This window comes from Solanum stenotomum, chromosome 5, assembly GCF_019186545.1.
Source record: "Solanum stenotomum isolate F172 chromosome 5, ASM1918654v1, whole genome shotgun sequence".
NCBI classification, from domain to species: domain Eukaryota; kingdom Viridiplantae; phylum Streptophyta; class Magnoliopsida; order Solanales; family Solanaceae; genus Solanum; species Solanum stenotomum.
The window spans coordinates 49411736-49433497 of NC_064286.1; the positions used below are offsets into that span (position 1 = coordinate 49411736).

Below are 21762 nucleotides of genomic sequence, written 5' to 3' on the forward strand. Positions count from 1 at the left end.
CTTGAAGGAGAAACATATGATCTTAAGAAGTTGCCTTCAATAGATGAGATATAAGGAGGAATGAAGATGGAGAAAATCTTAGTTGTAGGACACACTAAGTTGGCCTATTTAAGGTTGAATTTTGACGAGCCGAACCCAATCATTGGAAGGGCTGCTTTTAATTTTCTCAGATCTACTATGTTTTGTAAATAAACATCATAAGAAAGCTAGATTAAGATGCATACCTGTTAAGTCTTCTTGTTTATCAACGCGGAAGCGTGTTTCAGACATGTGGAACATTCAACTAGGTCTTCCTCTCATCGCTTCTCCTACAACTAGGAGTCGAATGTGGCGGTCTCCATAAGGTTAAGGAGATGAGAGGCAACCTAGCTAGCCCTTTATTTATAGGCATCAAACCTTGACCTAATGGGCCTTCCCATAATAGGAGGTCTTCAACACGGTCTACACTATCACCAGCCTACATTTATAAATGACGTGATTTAGGCCCAAGAAGGAATGCATCATAAAAGCGGCCTTGGTTATGTCCACCACCTATACTTGTTTAGCCCTTTTTTATAGACTGCAATAATTAAGTTAATGTTAGTCTATATTTGGTAAAATTTGCAACTTTCTTCACTTGGACAATCATTAACTTAATCTTAAAATTTCTAAATGTGTTAGCCCATAGATTTTTTGGTGATATGGCTTACTGGCACTATTTTTTTTCAAAATCATTACAACACCATTTATAAGGACCTGGGAACAACTCCTAGATACTCAGTAGGATCCACGCTAATTTGTTTAGCATTTAGGGGCCACTAAACATGAATTATGCGATTTTCTCAATTTTTCGTGTGTTAGTCCATAAATTTTTTGGTGATATGTCTTGCAAACTCTTTTTTTCAAAAACCTTTATATAACCATCCGTAAGGACCTGAGATTAATTCTTGTAGCCTTACCATGATCCATGTCACTTTCTTTAGCTTTTAGGGGGAACTCAACGAAAATTGGGCTATTTTTTCACAGTTTTTCGTGTCTGTTATCTCATGGATTTTTTGGTGACATGTCTTTCAGACACTTTTTTTGCAGAACCTTTACAGAACTGTACACTAGGACCAGGGGAACAATTCCTATAGCCTCATAATGATCCACAACACTTTTTCTTGTATTTAGGATCTACTCAACAGTAATTAGGCAATTTTCTCAATTTTTCGTGTGTGTTAGCCCATTGATTTTTTGGTGAAATGGCTTCAAGATACTTTTGTTCCAAAACTTTTACAGAACCATCCACTAGGACATGGGGAACAATTCCTATAACCTAACTAGGGATCCACACCACTTTTTTGGTATTTAGTGGCCAAAAAATAAAAATTAGATAATTTTCTCAGTTTTTCATGTTTGTTAGCCCATGGAATTTTTTTGGCTACTGGGCACGTTTTTTCCAAAATCTATACACAACCATCCATAAGGATCTGGGGAACAATTCTTCACTGTAATCCACATCACTTTTTAGCATTTATTAGGAGCCATTCAACAGAAATCAGACGATTATCTCAAATTTTCGTGTGTTATCCCATTGATTTTTTAGTGATATGACTTTCTGCCACTTTGTTTCTAAAACTTGGGAACAATTCTTATAGCCTCATCATAAAGCACACCAATTTTTTTAGCATTCAGAGATCAATCAATAGGAATTAGGTGATTTTCTCAATTTTTTGTTTGTATTAATTAGACTATGTTGACACCCAATTTTGACCCTCCACAATATAAATTAATCATTTCGAGCTTCTCCAATCTCAAAAGATTTAAAATAATTAATTTTATAAAGTTTCCAAAAAATAATAATATAGTTTGCAAGATTTTTTTTATAGTTTTGTCACTTTTTATAATTTTTAGATGATATATATGTTTTACATAATTATGTATATAATTAGTATATTTTATGATTATTCGAAAATCGTCTCAAAAAAGATTTTATATTTTAAATATTAGGGAAGGTTATAATTTTGAATTAATGAGTTTTATGAAAATCAAAATACTTTCAAGTTATTTTTTAAAACAATTTTATCATTTTTTTTAAAATAATAAATATGTATATTTTTGCAATCACGCTATTTTATGAATATTTGAAAATCACCACAAAAAACTTTACATATTAGTTAAATATTTTATTAATTTACTTTAAGTTATAGTTATAATTTTGAGTTAATTAGTTTTGTAATTGAATTAATTAGTTTATAATTAAGTTAATAATTTTTTTACTTCGTTAAGATTAAGAAGCTCATTAATTAATTTATGCTAATTCATCTTATTTAGTTCTAACCGAATTCACCAATTAAATTTAATTTGGCTAATTACTTAATTCCCATTGGCCAAGTTTGAGATCCATTTATTTATTTCCTAAAATCCAAATATAACCAAACTTTGCTCCTTGATTGGGCCAAATTTAAGATCAAATTTGGCCCAAATTCCACTCTATTCTTTAAGCCCACTCAACAGCCCAACCCCTTTGTCCGTTTTCCCTGATTTCATTTTAATTTGGGAAAATTGTATATAATAGCAAACTATTAATTCAAATTAAATGCTATAAATATAGTTTGATTTAATTGTACCCCATAGCAAACTATTGCTATTTAACCTCTCTCCTGGTGAATCTCGCTCGCCACTCTCATTCTCTCCCTCGCCTCTCTCGTTTTTTATACAAACGCAAGTGTATAAAGTGCATTTGTGTTTGTATAAAGCGAGAGAAAATTGTATATATACATATATTTTCGTTCCCCTCTCTCCCCTCTTCCAGATCTCACTCGCCACTCTCTCAGATCTCACTCTCTCACTCGTCTCTCTCACTTTATACAAAAACCGCAAATTGTATAAAATGCGTTTGTGTTTGTATAAAGCGAGAGAAAGTTGTATATATACATATATTTTCGTTCCTCTCTCTCCCCTTTCCTAGATCTCGCTCGCCACTCTCCCAGATCTCGCTCTCTCACTTCCCTCTCTCACTTTATACAAAAACGCAAATGTATAAAATGCGTGAAAATTGTATATATACATATATTTTCGTTCTCCTCTCTCTTCTCTCCTCTCTCCCCTCTCCCAGATCTCACTCGCCACTCTCCCAGATCTCACTCGCCACTCTCTCAAATCTCGCTCGCTCACTCGTCTCTCTCACTTTTGATCTTTTTGTATATGTATATCAAAGCAGATTATACAACTGCTTTCTTTTGTATATGTATAGCGAAATATACATATTTATGTTTGCTATGAAGAGCAATTATGCAAAATTTGCTATAGCATACAAATATGAATTTTGTGTTTGCTATATGTGAAAGTTGCTCTTTTAATTTCCAGTAAATTCCAACAACAATAACCCATTCCCTGCCCACTCTTTATCCCCTTTGACCCAGCCCATCTTGACCTGACCCAACGCCTTTTTCCTTTGTAATTTCAACACATACAACAACAATACAATGACAGAGACCCCCCATGCACATCTCCTTCTTCTTCTACGCGAATCTGCCAGTCCAGCAGCTCACGTGATCCAGAACAGTCCAGCAACGCGACTGGACAGAACGCGTGAATGATGCAAGCGACCTCGTACGCGTCTTCTTCTCCCTCACGGGTCAACAAACATCAACTCCCACAGCTTCCTCTGCAACAGCCGCCCCTTGATCTTTTCATCCGGATTTTAGGGGGATTTCGTTTGAAATTTTGTACAAAGAACAGTTCTTCCCATCCTTGGGAAGAAAAAATTTGAATTTGGTGGAGTCGATTGGAATTCCTATTCTACCCTTACCCTTTCCGATTTCCACCGCCAAGAATTGAATCCCAATTTTTTCCCATCTATTTAAACCTCTTTATTTCACTGGAGAAAGGGGGAGACCAAAAAAAAAGGGAACACATTTTTTTTTTTAGATCACCTAATATCACCCAAAAAAATATAGATATTTTGGATATTAAGAACGACTCAAATAGCTTCATCGGAATCGAGGCTTTTGGTTTCTGGAATTCGGAGGATTCTCCAACGAAACTTTGTTGTGGTAGTGGGGGTTGCTTCATAGTCAAGCTCATCGTCCCAATCCCTGCCCCGGAAAAGGTAAACTTCATCGTCCTATATAAATCATTGTATATTCTCGATGTAGTGTTACTTGATATTATTGTTAGAGGATTGCTCTGTTTTACCTTATGATTGAGCAGTTCGATTATTTTTCTTTCATAAGTTTGATTTTTTTTAGTATGTGAATCTCCATTGGATCAATTTTGTCTCAATTTTGACATTTAAAAAAGTCGATATTTGTATGTTATTTGTGATTTTCTCGTATGGGAGTTGCTTTTGTTTTTGAGTTTATTTGTTGTACCCGTTTCGTAGAATCTGTTTTGCCTAGCCTCGAGTTGGTTTTTACCTTATATTGATTTTAGTTTAAGTTTGGAAATTAGTTACTCGTTCATATAGTTGAAAACCTCTCATTTTGCATATGATTTATGTTTCATCTATCTACTTTACATTGCAATGAGAGTAACCTGGAATATATGTTGGAAAAGATAAAATATACGTCTCCATGTTCTTCGAATCAACTGGTTGTTCACTATTTTAGTTCAAATAATTCGTAAAAAAAAAATAAAAAAATAAAATTGAATGCCTTTCCAACTTGGATCCTTGTATCTAATAAGGCCATTCTACCCTCGTCACGTGCTTACTGCCTCATTGATTAGCTTCTCCGTTTTTGAATATTCATGTCCATTAGTCTAATATCTGTGATATGTGGGTTAATGTGCATATTTTGGTTTTAGTTTGCATAGATGTTTAGTGATAAGTATCTATAAATATATGTATTTCTTATAAATGGTTAATTTTGTACTTATACTCAAGAATAAGTATCCAGGTGCTTAGATATGTTATTAAGGGATTTTTTATTTTATTTTTTTATGTGAAATTTTTCTTTCTTTTGGTTACTAATTGAATGGCATACTCCACGGGTGGGTAATATCATTTTGCTCCAAGGGAGATATGTATTATGACTATTATAATCTTGCTTATTTGAATTTTTGTTGTTATAGTGTTGAGCTCTAGTTTTATATTTTTAGGAGTTGTGATTCATTTCCACCAAAAAAATTATAGCTGGCTAACTCTTGTTTTTTGTTTCCTCTGTATGGCATCATCGGATGAGTTCACTAAACTCTTCTCCAACCCCTTTGCATATGAAACGGGCCACTTAGGCCCCAAAAGCTTTTTCAAGTCATCTCCTTTGTTGCCAAGTCCGGAATGGAAAACAAATATATGAATTCCGAATTGGGAGTAAAATACAGGGCTGAGGCGAAATACAGGTGTTTGGAAGCAAAATATACATGAAAAGAGCTGATATACATGCCGATATACACTGATATACATCAGCTGTATACCAAAAACGGGTTTTGGTTAAACCCCAAAAAGTAGCAACGAATTTGGCCCAAAAAAGGCCCAAATTCAATTTCTCTCCGTTACTCTTAAATTATTTAATTATAATTATTTATTGTTTGTTGTTTATTAACTCTAACTTTAGAATTGTTAATTAACTTAATCGAATTCCCCAAAAGACAAACTATTTCTCTGTGTTGTTTTATTTCTAACAAATCTCATTTCATCAACTCTTGCATTATCATTTATAATCTTTAGTCAAAACTTTTTTTTTTATTTAGTTTAAAATAGTTTTTTCATAAACCAAAAATGACTCAAATAGAAACCAATTAATTTAGTTTTTCGTTAAAATTCTAATTACTTGTCTCTAATTCAAATGTTTTAATTAAGGTCCCATTTTTCTTAAAAAATAAAATCGCTCTTTGATTAACTATTTTCTCAAAGTTAATCTAATAGTGTAAATAAATAAATAAATAAATAATGACTTAGTTATTTTCTCAAAAATGTTAGCCAATTAATTCAAAAATGATTTTTTTTATACTTTAATTTATTAAATTGGTTTAAGTTATTTTAAAATGAATTAAATAAATTCTAATTAGTCTAGTTTTATTAATTTTCTAATCACTTGCACCTTAATTCAAATATTTTCATTTTAGGTCTCTTCCTCTAAAAAGGTCAAAATAAAATGGTTCATTTATTAGCTATTTTTCAAACTTAACCGAATAGTGTAAATTATTATATATTTTTTATGTTAAATTATTTTTTCTAAAAATAGTCAAATACATTTTAGTCAAGTCGCAGGTCAATCGCATGTTAGTGGACACTTCGAATGCTTAAACCCTTCTCAAAGTGTAAATTGAACCCCGAACCTTCTTTGGTATTTTCAAAATGATTTTTTCTGTTTAAATCTTTGAAAATTATAAGTTTTCTTAATTTCTTTAAAAAATTAAGTGGCGACTCTTTCTAAGTATTTCTCAAATTGATTTATACTTAGAGCATTTCAAAATAGTGATTTTGCTAAGGTTAGTAAAATTACGGCACAACAGACTATAGATTTTTTGGTGAAATGGCTTTGGACACTTTTATCCAATACCTTTACAGAACCATACTAAGGACTATGGGAACAATTCCTATACCCACACCATGATCCACGATAATTTTTTTAGCACTTAGATGTCACTCAATAGAAATTATGTGATTTTCTCAGTTTTCCAAGGGTGTTAATCCATGGGTTTTCTGGCGATACAACTTCTAGACATTTTTAAAAAAACAATTTACAGAATCATCCACAAAGATATGGGAACGATTCTTATAGCTTCACCATGATCCACACTACATATTTTCGCATTTAGGGGTCACTCAACAAGAATTATACGATTTTCTCAGTTTTTATTGTGTGTTAACCCATGAATTTCTCGGCAATATAGCTTCCAGACACTTTTTTTTCCAAAACCATTACGGAATCATCCGTAAAGACCTAGGGGAAAATTCTTATAGCTTCACCATGAACCACACCATTGTTTTTAGCATTTAAGGGCAACTCAACATGAATTAGGTAATTTTCTCAGCATTTTTTTTTCAAAATCACGCCAATTTTTTAGGACTTTTTTCCAAAATCTTTATAGAACCATCCACAATGACCTCGGGAACAATTCTATAGCCTCACCATGATCCACACCACTTTTTTAGCATTTAGGGGCCACTCAAATGGAATTTGGTGGTCTTGTCATTTTTTTTTTGTCTGTTAGCCCATGGATTTTTGGTTGATACGGCTTTCAGATACTTTTTTTTCCAAAACCTTTATAGAACCATCTATAAGGATCCGGAGAAAAACTCCTATAGCCTCACCATAGTTCATGTCACTTTATTTATTATTTATTAGGCTAAACCTATCGGTAGCCCCTTAAAGTTGGCACCAACTATCACTTAAACACCTCAAATAGATTTGTTCATTTTGAACACCGATAGTAGGTTTCTATTGTGTCATTTGGACACTTCTCGCTGACTCAGCATTATACGTGTGCGACACGAATTCTGAGTGTGTTTGAGAAGTTTTTTTGAGAAAAAAAATTTTGCCGTCTTCTTCCTTACTTTTCTCTCTCCTTCCACCACTCTTTTTTTTTTTTTAACTATAAATTCTAGTTTTTTTTAAAAAAAAAACTATTGATATATAGTAATTAAGGTACTTAAGTTGTATACTTAAGTTTTTTGCCCAATAAAAAATTGATTCTCAAGAAAGAAGAAGAAATCAAGTAATATACTAACTTAACAAAAAATTGGTATGATGAAAAGTGGCAGAGAGATCCTGAGGAGGAAGAACAAGAAAAAGAAAATTCAGAAGAGTGGTGGAAGGAGAGAGAAAAGTGAGGAAGAAGACGGCAAAAAAAAATTCTCAAAAAAACTTCTCAAACACGCTCAGAATTCCTGTCACACACGTATAATGTTGAGTCAGCGAGAAGTGTCCAAATGACACAATAGAAACGGGCAAAAAACTTAAGTATACAACTTAAGTACCTTAATTACTACTATATAGCAATAATTTTTTTTTTCACTTATATAGCTATAGTTTTTTTTCAAAACTAGAATTTATAGTTTAAAAACAAAAACCTAGAATTTATATTCTCTCTCATGAAGAAAGGTTTTTAACAAAAATAAAATTCTCTTTCTACTCATTCTGATAGATTGTTGAAACATGGATACCAATAATTTTTGAATTCTAATTCAACACAATGAACGATGGGACGCATCAGGTATTTGAACAAATAACTATTGAATTGGTGTTTTTTATGCGATTATTTTAATATATTTGTGATTTTTTTGTATGATCATTTTTCTTACAATCTATATTAGGTCGTTTTGGTATTTATTCTTTGGTTTGAATTGTATGTTTTTGTGGTTAGGTATAAAATTCATATGCTTTGGTAAATGATCTGGTGCAACAATTGACTGATTTCAATTCTTGAATAAACAATAAATATTATTAATCGTTTTAGGTATATTATTAGGTTCAATTCTATATTATGTTTTTATAAACACCATTATTCATTATTTATTTTTGGTGTGAGTGATATAAACGCCAAATTCCTTGAATATTATTTTGGTAAAAGACTAGGTGTAATTGATAGTGTATTTGGTGTAGGTGATTTGATGTAGTTGATGGTGTATATTGATTGTTAATAAACATAAAAAATTGGGATAGTTTTTTGGGTTTATGTTCTGATGTAATTGTATATTTTATAATGTATTTAAACACCAACTAACGTGATATTTTTTTGGTTCATCTATTGGGGTAGTAGATAGTGTATTTTCTGATATAATTGATATATTTAGGTCATATATAAACACCAACTTTCATGGTAGTTTTTTGGTTCATTTATTGGTGTATTTGTGATGTATGCTCTGGTATAATTGATATATTTAGGTAGAATATAGGCACCAATTTTCATGGTAGTTTTTTGGTTCATCTATTGGTGTATTTATTGTGTATATCTTGGTAGAATTGTTAATTTTAGGTCGTATATACACCAACTAACATGATAGTTTTTTGGTTCATCTATTTGTGTATATAGTGTATTTTCTAGTGTAATTGACATATTTAAGGTCATATATATTCACCAATTAACATGGTAGTTTTTTGGTTCATTTATTGGTGTATTTGAGGCTTCTACATTGATTCAGGGAAAAAGGGCTTGAGTTGCAGCACTTCTATTCTTAATGGACAGCAGGCTACCACAGATGATAGCCTTTTTGCTAGGAATTTAGATAGTGTATTTTTTGGTGTAATTGATATATTTAGGTTGTATATAAACATCAATTTTCATGGTATTTTTTTGGTTCATCTATTGGTGTATTTTATAGTGTATTGTGGGTTGTCCAAAATTATTTTGGAGATTGGTTAACAATAAATTGTAATCTAACACAGGTAAGTACGTGGATTACAATATGAGATTTCTTGTAGTCACACAGTTGCTGCTATCAGATACAAAAACAAACACCCTGAAGATTATTGTTCAGCTTATTATAGTTCTAAGACTTTTCAAGATACTTATGCAATCTCAATTGATCCAATGCCTTGCGAAAGCACTTGGTATATTCAATCACATATTATGGAAGAATAGTGTTACCATCAATTGCAAGAAAACAATAAGGAAGACCAACAAACAATGATCGTAAGAAGGAATTCAACGTAGAAAACTTCAAAAGGTGTAAAGTCACTTGTAGTAAATGTGGTACACCAGGGCATAACAAAAAAGACTTGCCCCAAATTTGCGCCTCAGAATTTGCATTGGTGTTTTTTTTTTAAAAGTATACATTTGAATCTTTTAGGTCTTTGTTGAAATTCATATTTTTTTTTAATGAATGTTAATCACAATTTAATCCATATTTGGTTAATTAGCTATTTCATAATATGGTTCAATTTATAATAGTGGTGTAATTACTGTTGTAACATTGGTGATCAATTACATGTTGATTTACTACATTATGCTTTTTTTGGTGAAAATATGATATAACTGTTCAAATTTATTGGTCGTATATAATGGCTAAATTGTTTGTATTATATAATATTGAGGGATGACTGACCTTAAGAGAAAACATAAAAATGGTGAAAGCATTAAACTAGTGAGAAAGAAAAGAATGGTGAAAATGATGAATATGAACGCAAGATAGAAAGACAACAATGGTTATAATTTCTCTCCAAATAAAACTACATAGGGAATAATGAATATTTAGAAAGAATAAATTGTTGGAAAAGTAAAAAGGTCTTACTTTACATTCATTGAATTAAAAAGGAAGAAAATAAAATAATATCATTCAAAAGGCAGTAACGTGTGCAAATAAAACTGTAATTGGGAGAGAAATAAGGCATATAATCCCAAAAATAGGAGAGAAGAAAATCAAATTTATATAATTAAATTAACATAAAAAATTAATTATTATGCTACGTATGTAATTTATAAACTATGTTTATAATTAAATAAAAGTATGTGCATATATTGTTAATTAAAGTCTTAAGTAGTATATTATTGTAATTTTTCCTTTTTTATTTTCTGATCTCATATTTAATTTTTCATCCATAGTTTCCTGTCAGATAGTAATCGCTTCGCTTATCACTAATCGTTTCCTCTCAAGTGAGAAGTTCTATCGAACATCAAAACAGAAAATTGATTACAGTTTCGAAATAGAAGTATTTCCCTAAAATTTTACTTTTCATATCGTTTCAACCTCAACCTAATTTTTTGTATATCCACTAGTAATGAAATAAATAATTATTTAAAATTACAGAGATAATTAATTTTCAAATTTATAATTAATCTCGCAATTACAATGGAGATTAATTCTTATATATATTTGTCTTCCTTTGCAACTATAGTGACTTGTGAGAAGACAAAATAAGAATTGTACTTTTCTCGTGTTCTTGGTGGGGTTTTAGAAGAAGAATGAAGAAAGGGGTGGGGCCTAGGTTAGAGATATGGAGAAAAAACAAAGAAAACAAAGTTTTTTTATTAAAATAAAATAAATCCACGTGTCACATGTAGATTTGTTTATTTCTCCACGTAAAAAGTGTTTGTCCAACGCGCCTAAGCTAAATCTGAAAATATGAAAAAAAAAAATATCAAAATGCCACAATCAAGACTTACTATAGGTGTTTAAAATGAACAAGGTCTACTTGAGGCGTCTAATTTGATTGCAGGGAATCTCATCAATTTGATAAACATCGTTCGTATACAACTTCTTGAACAACCGAAAACCAATAGAAATACATATCTTATGATAAATCTTCTAGTGAACACATCGTACAAATGTGAATGTAGAATACAGGATGCATCTATCAATCGATTCATCTTACAGTACGTTGAGTGCAATTTACCCAGAAAAATTCTATTCAAAAAGGCTGTTCAGTCTCATAAATCTCCAATTGTCGCGTTCTAACTTCCAAGCTCATGGCTCTACCTACATTGGCTACATTCTCTTGCAATAATATGATTCCATACAAAAAATAATCCCCATTTAAGTTCTACTGTACAACTACGTCAAGCATGTACACGATATGTTGAGACGTGAAAAATGATAGTACTAGTTTCCTAAATAACATGACTAAGTGGCCCAATGCCTAGTTCGTCATCTATGTCATCGTCCTCTTCAAACAGCTTCAAGAAACGAGCTTGCTCGTTCTGCCTCTTTTTTTGCTTCCAACATTTGTAGGTAATAACTGCTCCAATAACTAAAACAATCAACACTGAAGCACCTATGAGAAGTATGAAAGCCCAGTGCATTGATCTCTTTCCGCCTTTTTGTGAGCCAGATGAGTGATGTGAAGCTACAATAACAATGCAACAAAATGCAAAATTAGTACTTACTATGTCTAACAAATCGATTTGTATGCAAATCAAAAGCTTATTCAGTATTATTTTTTACACCATTCTCCCCACAAGAGGGGGCGGGAGGGATAACATTATGCTTGTTTCCTCCCTTACAAAGGCGGAGTCGGGATTTAAAGTTTATAGATTTTGGGTAAGTTACTGAGTTCTAAATTAACAATCAGCTCCGCCCTGCCTCTCAGGGAACTACTAGTGAACCTACACAATTTCTGATGTGCAGTTTATCTGAATACTTATTATGATATGCCTGGGTATAACGAAAAAAGTGCAACTCTTATAATATAAAGTAAGAGAAGATTAGATATCATTAAGGAATAAGAAAACTTACCATCGCGATGGTGGATACACTCTGGACACAAAAATGTGGCTTTGAACTCTTTCTTTATGTAATGACTATACTTTCCATGAGGACTAGTGAAATCAGAAGGACATAACTCCCACTCATCAAACGTATCGTCAGGCTTTATCGTGTCCTTCTCATAGATCCCGCATCGTTTGCACTTTTTATCTGTAAGCTCTGTCAAAGGCTAAAACATCAAATTTAATCAATGTCAAATTCTGGAAGGAGATTTATCGTATGCCATAAACATTCATGTTTTATATGCATTTTGATGACCAAACATCGTGACAAATGGTTATTGATATTAAATGACAGTTCGGAGCACAAAACATTTTGTGTTCATGTAGGTCCGGAGAAGGGTCACACCCTGCATTAGTGACTGATTTCACGACTCAAACTCATAACCTATGGGTCACATGGAGAAAATTCCACGGAAAGTAAATAGAAGAATTGAGAGAGATTTCATCATTATAAACCTGCCAAGACTCTTCGCCCTTGAAGATATACAAAACATGTTTTTTCTTCACATCTGGCAGAATTGTCCAGTTTTCCCCCTTACACCGAAAAAATACTGTTGGTTTTGATCCGAAGATTTCATGTTTCTTATATATTTCAATCGAATCAAGTGTAACAATTGCAGCTCTAACTAATCCTGCACAAACAAAAATGATCAATTGTTTATCTCCTTTAAACCCAGGAAACATGGATTGGGCAACGCAGCCGAGTAATATTTTATTATCTTAGAAAGGCATATTACTTGAGTGACTATCAAAGAAATCAATTCGCAAGAATGAGTATCTTTATATACGATATTCATATAACCAACTAATCGAAAAAAAAAACAATTTTTTTTTTATAAAAACCAAAATGAAATATACCTGGGAGCAATCTGAGAAAAAGTGAGGTACAGAAAATTAACACGATTGGAATTCGATGCATCGTTGACATGTAAAAGTTTATTTTTGATTGTGTATGGGACAGATGATGAAGGAGATTACATGAAAGGTTTCCGTAATTATTACGGAGACCTTTCATGGCGGAACAAGGCTCGGCATTTTGCTTGTTAGGAAAATGCTGATGAGCAGTTCGCGCGCTATTCAACCGTTAGCATTTTTTATTTGACACCAATTTTATATGTGTATTACACCAATTACACTTTTATTTTATTGGGTTTTGCCTCGGAGCCTGATAAAATTGAGGTCACTGGTTTAAGCCGTAAAAATAATCAATAATGTTTGTATTAGAGCACCATGTTTACATTAGGAACAATGTTGATTCTTTAAATGGCCATCAAAATTTTGAGAATTGTCTACAAAAAGTTTTTTTTTTAGAATAATATATTCACTTATCACTATTTTCCTCAAAAAAATATATACTCCCTCCTTCCGATTTTAATTGTCATGGTTTTCTTTTTTAGAGTCAAACTATAAGAACTTTGACTAACATTTTACGGTGTATTTTTTCATCATATTGATATGCAATAAATTACAATTGATAGTACTTTTAGTATAGTTTTTGAATATCTAAGTTTTATGTTTAAAATATTGAATTAATGTAATCTAATTTAACTTTGAAAATTAGTCAAATTGACTTTTGAAAAGTGCAACATGACAAATAAAAGTGGACGGAGGTAGTATATACTAAGCACCTCAAAAGTGTTATTCTTGGAAATTTCAAAAATCCCCAATAAGTTATATGAAGTTTTTCCAATTTTCTTTGATAGAAAAAATGAATGTAAATTAGATTATCGATCTGTAAATTCTTTTGTGTAGTCTGATGCTTAAGTAATTTTGGGTGCACAAATAGATACTTAAATTTTTATAAAATTGAACAAGTATATATATATATATATATATATATATCTTATGTGGCATAATACACGTAGGAAACAAAATTGTCACATGGGATAAAATTATCTATTTTTTTAAAATCATTCAAATTTAAATGTATATTTGTTTACCCCAAAGTTAGAGAAAATAAATACAAATTAAGGTCAAATTAAATGGTGCTTTTGTGTTATGTCTTTTTATTTTGTAGTGTTAAGATATGAGTTGATGAGCTAAATAATAAGTACTCATATTTTAAAGGGTATTTTTGGGGATATAGTTGAGTGATGTTAATGATTTGAGGTTAACCACTTTGAAGGCCTTTAATGTCACATTAATTACAGTAATAAACAACCTTATTTTCATGGTCAATAGCCGTTAATTGGAATCTTCAATTTAATCTTGCATTATCATTTGCTCATTTAATTACGGTTACATCTCTACCTTTTCTTTTTTTTTTTCTTTTCTACAGTAGAGCAATTGCATATTTCAATTATGAGTTGTTTTGTCTAAGGATCCTATACTCTAAACGTATAACCATACATATGATAGCTATTTCATTCAGTGTCTGATACAAAAATTGAAGCCTCAGTTAATTGCACTTACGCCGTGTATATCCTAATTTATATATAGGGAACACACTTCTTATCATGATTTTTATATATTCACAATTCGAATCTAGAATCTCAAGAAAAAAATAAATTAAATAGAACAAAGTAATAACAAATGTTGCACCTTTCTTTTATTTCTCATCTGATATTCGCTGCTTGCATTGATATCCTAATTTATGCGTTGCAAAGCCTATTTCTACTGGCGACATTTCGAACAAAAAGAAAAGTCATTCTAAGAATTAAAACTTAAAGAACTTTGAATAAGGATAGGTAAATCTCAATCGTCCACGACAATTCAAGTAAAAATTTAAACTAATTCATGCTCATGCTTTAATATTTGGCCAAAGAAAAAGAAATAAAACACTTTATTTTTTTTTTAATACAAACTATAAAAAAAAAAAATTAAAGGTAAAAAAGACAAAAAGAGAAAAAAAATATTAAAAATACTGTAACTAACACTGACTTTTTTTTTTAACTTTCATGATCGACAACATCATCAACAGTAGCAGTACACGCTAACAGCTTTCGGAAAACACCGCACAACGCCGCACAACAAATTTTCTTCACTCTCCTCACCGCCGTGAAACTCCTCACGCGCCGCCGTCTCCGACCGATTTTCCCCTTCTTTTTGCCGCCGTTCGCCACTCTTTCTCTGACTTTTCCGAGACACTTCTTAGTTTTTTGAGGAACAGTTTCTTTTCTCGAGAACGTATAAGCGCTTCTCAAGTACAGCTGGCGGCAGGATACGGAGTCTACCACCCTAGGAGACTGCCAGAGCTGCCGTCTTCTGCCGCCGTATATCGCCGGAGAATTCATCTTCAGAAACTCCGCCATTTCAGTGAAATTTTTGTTTTCACCTTTTCTTTTTGTTGTTGTGTGTAATGGGTATGAAAGACAATTGTCAGAACAAAGAGGTTATTATATACTCCCTCTTCCGTCTTAAGGAGATTTGTGAAATAATCCAAATCTAAATATCTATAAAAATACTATTATTTATCAATAAATCATCTCACTAGAAATAAAATAATTTTTTTAAAGTCAAATTATTAAGTATAAAAGGATTAACGGTCAAAAAGGAGTATTTAAACTATTATTTTATTTTGATTATCCATTATTCTCTTTAACAATTTGAGTTATCACTTTTTTTAATTAAACACAATTTAATACTGAATTAATCAAATATTTATTCTCAAATAATGAAGAAAATCATAATTAAAATATGTCTCTACAAAAAGGTGATAGTTTATATTGATAAATTGAACAATGAATAATTAGAGTATGAAACTAGCAAATATATAATAATTTAAATGTATGCTTTTTAATAATTAACTCAATATAAAAAATATGGGAGAAGGCATAAGTATTCCTAGACTATGACCGAAATCTCAGAGATACACATTAACTAAACTAAGGTCTTATTACCCCTGAATTCCTTTTATATATAATATTGTACATCTTTTGGCTAATGTGGCACACCTATCGCTTCACGCAGTTGAGGCGTGTGGGAGATATTTGGATGCCAGGTAAGCCAAAAAGGTGTACAAAATTACAAATAAAATGAGTTTAGGGGTAATCGGACCTTAGTTTAGTTAATGTGTATTTCTGAAATTTAGGTCATAGTCTAAAAAGATATTAATACTTTTTCCTTAAAAAATATCATTTATTTTAAACTAATATAATTATATCATATAAATTGAGAGAAATGAACAATATTATATAGAATGTGAAAATAGTGTGAGGCATGGAAAATGTGGACATCGATATTAGTGGGATAATGCTCCATGTGTGGTGTACTTTATAGTTTATAAGTTCACATTATTAGCGGTGAAAGTGCTTTAATCATGCAAATTAATTTACTTTAAAAGAATTAGGTTGACTTTAAAAACAGTTTTAGAAAAATAAATATTGAGCATATGACTGGAGAGTGGGTTATTATTTAAAGGATTATTTGGTTGTTGGGATATATATATATATATAGTGGCGGAGCCAGGAATTCTATCAAGGGAGTTCAAATAAAAAGAATGTTGTTGCCTGGAATCGAACCCGTGACCCAAAGCTCACATAGGCTGAATCCTGACCCTCATAAACCACTGAGCTACTCCTTTGACATATGCTCAAGAGGTTCAATTTTAAATATATACACGTACACAAAAAAAATTGATCTTATATATACAGTGTAATTTTTTTTCCGAGGGGGGTCGGATGACCCCCTGGACACACTATAGATCCGCCCCTGTGTATATATATATATATATATATATATATGAAATAGCTAATTTCATTATTTTAATATAAATAATGAAATAAAATATTTGTGGAATTTATTGATATTCATAATCAAATGTGGAAAACTTCAATGAATTGTCCAGAAGAAAGAAGAGAAAAGAAAATTAATTACTCCCTCCGTCCACTTTAATTGCCATGGTTTCCTCTTTTAGAGTCAAACAACAAGAATTTTGACTAATATAGCACTATGTATTTTTTCATCATATTGATATGTAAAAAATTACAATTTATAGTACTTTCAATATAGTTTTTGAATATCTAAATTTTTTGTTTAAAATATCGAATTAATGTAATCTAATTTAGCTTTGAAAATTAATTGAATTGACTTTTGAAAAGCACAACATTACAATTAAACATGGACAGAAGGAGTATCGTGCTACTCATTGTTGGTAAACAATAAATAGCAAGTCTTCTTATAATTAGAGAGATTATGTACTGCATCCATTTCATTTTACTTGGTTTTTATATATTTAAAAAGAAAAAAAGATCATTATTTTATACTTATTTTAGCAAATTAAAAAATATATATTACTGTAGTTGCTTTCAATCTTACTTTTACTATTAAATAACTATATAAAGTATTAATAGTCAAATTTAGATTTTCAAACCATAATTAATAAAATTAATTTAGTAACATAAACTTCTAACGAATGCATTTAAATAAGAGAGGTGTCAAGTCGACATAGGTAAAGTAAAATACTAGTGTGGATTCTTCTCTAGTTGGGTCAATTACATGCTTGTGTTAGATTAAGTATTTAAGCTAGTGATATTCATGCTTGGTTTTTTTTTTCCAACTCGATATTTGTTACTTGCTTTGAGATTCTAACTAATTCAAATTCGCATGGCGTGGGAATAAAAAGTTATGGCCTTTTTATACTCTTAACCAAAAGCAAACAACTAGTTAGAGCAAATAATAGACATTTTAAAGAGGATCAAATATCCCATTTTCCATTAGGTGGGGCTTTCTTGTTCCCAAATTTCACTTTCAATGTGTAGGCATCAAGAAGTATGAGCTGATAATGATCGTACCCTTTCTCATCAAGTTATGGGGTCATTTTGTCGAGTTCCTTCGACATGGTTCTCTCAAGCGCCCTAGTATACTATACTTGTTCACCTCTGTCGGTTTGGAATATAGTCAATTCACTCTAAGGATTGTGTTTTTTTTTCTTGGAAGTTTCAACCTTGTTTACTACTCCCTCTGCCCCTATTTACTTATCCATTTTTTCCTTTTTAGTTGTCCCTAATTACTTGTCAATTTTAACAAATCAAGAAAGGACAATTTTTTTCTTTACCTATTATACCCCCAATTAATTAAAAACGGTAGAACTTTTTGAAAATCTTAAGTTTTTAATTCATCCACTTCATAATTAATAGGGGTAAAATGATAAACTCACTATGTCAATAATTGTTTTTTTAATAGATATGCCAATTCAAAAGTGAACAAGTAATTAGGGACAGAGTGAGTATTTGATATGCTTCCAAGTTTTTACCTAAATATCAAGATTATTTTGTAAAAAACACCAAAACAAAGAGTGAGACATGCCTAATATTGAAGTCCAGATGATCAAAATCCCTAATCCATCAAAGTAAAAATATATTCAAACAATAAAGAAGCCCTCTATGGTCAGAACTCAGAAGTTATCATTTCTGTTTAAGTTATTAGTGCTAGAATAAGTGCCCTAGGCAACAAACAGGTTATGTTCGATGACTCGCGCTCACCAGAAGACTCAATAGGAGAACAGTAATAACTGAATTTCAAAAGAAAAAGAGTGTTTATGTCCATTCATAAAACGGAAAAGGGCCTAAAATACCCTTCAACTATGCGAATTGGAACAAATTTACCCTTCTTCTACCTTTCGGGCCTAAAATGTCCTTGACATTAACCTTTAGGCTCTATTTTGCCCTTATTTTTAACAGCCTAAATAATAACATCAATTAACAAATTCATTTATGACGTGTCGCTATCCTATTGGCTACCCTAATAATTAATTAAACTAATTAAAAAAATCAAACCCACCCAAAAGACCCACCCATAACCCAAATCTTTTAACCCATTATTACCCAAACCTTTTAACCCAATATCCAGCCCCAAAACTTTTAACCTAAACAGAATTTTACGCTCATCATCTTCAAATTTCATCTGTTCTTCCTCAATCGAAGCTCACCGGAACTCAATCGTTCTTGCCAACAATTTGAAGTTTCTGTTCTTCGTGCTGTTGCGATTAATATCCTCACCCACTCAGGTAAGAATTTCTCTATTTTTAGTATTTTTAGTTACGATTTCGGACTCTAATGTTGTTATAATTTTATGTATATTTACATTTTTCTGTTGTTACATGTGGTATATGCTTGTTGTAGTTGTTTTTAGAAGATACATTATTTTATGTTTTCGTTATTATCTCGATTTATTATTTTTTAATAATGTTGTCTCAAGCTGAAAGTTTTATCTTTTTCGGCATACATTTCGTGTATTTTTCTCTGTTTTCCATGCTTTCTTGTTAGGTATGTCATACTTAAATGCATTTATTTATTGTTGGTGTTGCATTCTCTATTTAATCTAATAGACATATAACATGTGGTCCCTATCCCCTTTGTCTTCTCATAAAATATTGGTAGATTCCTTGTTTGTTGTTTTCTTTATTGTTTTCTACTAAGTCACTTTCTCTTTTTTTTTTTTTATATTTGTCATGTGACTTTCTTCAAAGAATGGATGAAAAGGTTGATGTGGTCTTTAACTACTGGGGCAAGTGGGCCTTGACTCATCAAGTTAATTACATTAAAAAATTGACTCATGTATGAAAAGAGTATGATCCAAATTTGCTATCATATATAGACCTTTGTTCAGAATACACTGAACAATTGTGTTTTAGTAAGGTGAAACAATTGTTATGCTTGGGTGATTCAGGAATTAGAACACTGCAGAATGTATTGTCTACTCAATCTAATGTGCTTCAACTTCAATTGTTTGTTGTTGACGAGGGTGAAGATTATGTCCCAGCTCTTGACATCAATCAACTTAATGAACCTTTCCTTATCACAGTAGATGCAGTAACTGATTGTGACAGCAACCAACTGAATGAATCTCTCCCTATTACAGTAGATATCGTAATTAATTATGATATCAATCAACTTAATGAAGCCTGTCTTGTGACAATAGATGCAGTAACTGATGGTGAATCAAGTGAGGAAGAGAAGGGTGAAAATGAACCTTTTGCTAGTGATCATGCTAGTGTTGAGTTGGAATTTTTTAGGAGGGAAAAAGGAAGAGAAGTAACTGAGAAACTAGACAATTTTTTGGAGTTAGAAAAGGGTATGAGCTTCAAGAATCTTGATGAAGCTAAAAGAATTGTGAGTTAATATTCAATTGTTAGGAAGAGGGGTCTTAGAGTTGTGAAGAGTGATTCTACCAGACTTAGATATAAGTGTGATATTGGTTGTCCTTTTTTGTGTCTAATATCAGAAGTTAAGAAAGGTCAAGGATTTGAAAGTAAGACCTTAGAAACAAAACATACATGTCAGGAAGCCTTTAAGAATAAAAGAGCTACTCAACAAGTTTTAGCACACTACTTCAAGAACAAGGTTCAGAATAACCCCAAGTACAAAGTGAAAGACATGAGGAAGGATGTAGATGATCACTTTTCCCTCAATATCAATTATTCAAAAATGAAGAGGGTTAAAAGACTTATCTTGGAGAAACTTGAGGGTAGTTTTATTGATAATTTTAACAAATTGGAGGCTTATGCTCAAGAATTGAGGGATAGCAATCCTGGTTCTGATGTGGTGATAAACATATCTAAAGATGCTTTGGAACAAGGAAAAAGAAAATTTTCAAGAATGTATGTTTGCTTTCAAGCTTTGAAAAATGGATGGAGAGCTGGTCTGAGGCCATTTATAGGGCTGGATGGAACATTTTTAAAATGTAAGTGTAAAGGAATATTGTTGGTTGCCCTTGGACAAGATTCAGTGAAGCATTTCTATCTACTTGCTTGGGCAATGGTGGATAGAGAAACAACCAGAACATGGAAATGGTTCATTGAGTTGTTGAGAAATTCATTAGATCTAAAAGATGGTGAAGGATTCACATTTATGTCTGATATGCAAAAGGTAATAATTTGTTAATTTCTTTTTCACTTTCTGATTTTTCTTTTGTATACAATTGAACTACTTACTTGTTTTGTTGTTTATTGTTTCAGGGGTTGATTGGTGCTGTTGGTCAGTTGCTTCCAAAAGCACATCATAGATGGTGCATAAGGCACATAGAAGCCAATTGGACCAAGACTTGGAGAGGTGTAGAGATGAAAAAATTATTGTGGTGATCTGCTTGGAGTACATATGTAGAGGAATTTCAAGATCAATTAAAAACCATGGACTCCATGTCTGAACAAGCTCCTGAAGATCTGTATGGTACCCTGCACAACATTGGTACAGGGCCTATTTTGACACAATTTGCAAGAATCAAGCATGTGAAAATAATTTTACTGAGTCATTCAACAAATGAATTTTGGAAGCAAGGTCAAAACCAATAATTAAGATGTTGGAAGATATTAGAATCAAGGTATTATCTATGTTTATTCACAACTACTTGATATAATATAATCTTACTATGTTTATATATGTATATATAAATATTTCATTGTTATGTTATGTGTAGGTTATGAATAGGTTGAAAGATCTTGAAGAGGAGGGTAAAAAATGGACAAGAGATTTCAGTCCATATGCTATGGATTTTTATAAGAATTACAAAATCATTGCACATGGTTGTCATGTTCATTCTAATGGAGACCTAGGTTATGAGGTGGTTGAGGGTGTTGATAGACATGTTGTGAGTCTTGTTAGGAAGAAATGTATATGTAGAACATGGGATTTGGCAGGAATACCATGTCCTCATGCCATTAAAGCTTTAGAACATGATAAAAAAGAATCATTGGATGAGATGAATTGGGGG

General features: G+C 31.6%; 2 protein-coding genes and 1 pseudogene across 2 annotated transcripts; 1 reads left to right on the forward strand and 2 right to left on the reverse strand.

The window, feature by feature from the left end:
- Positions 1-11380: 11380 nt before the first annotated feature.
- LOC125865654 (uncharacterized) lies at positions 11381-13171 on the reverse strand. Its single transcript, XM_049545858.1, has 4 exons — positions 12973-13171; positions 12571-12746; positions 12083-12281; positions 11381-11693 (listed from the first exon to the last, which is right to left on the reverse strand). Exons 1-4 carry the CDS (start codon positions 13127-13129, stop codon positions 11458-11460), a joined length of 768 nt encoding a protein of 255 aa, XP_049401815.1. The 5' UTR covers positions 13130-13171; the 3' UTR covers positions 11381-11457.
- Positions 13172-14960: 1789 nt separating this feature from the next.
- Positions 14961-15392, reverse strand: LOC125865652 (uncharacterized). The gene has a single exon (XM_049545856.1). The coding sequence runs from the start codon at positions 15363-15365 to the stop codon at positions 15003-15005; it is 363 nt and encodes a 120-aa protein (XP_049401813.1). The 5' UTR covers positions 15366-15392; the 3' UTR covers positions 14961-15002.
- A 4131-nt stretch (positions 15393-19523) lies between these two features.
- LOC125865697 (uncharacterized) lies at positions 19524-21152 on the forward strand (annotated as a pseudogene).
- The last annotated feature ends 610 nt before the right edge of the window (positions 21153-21762 follow it).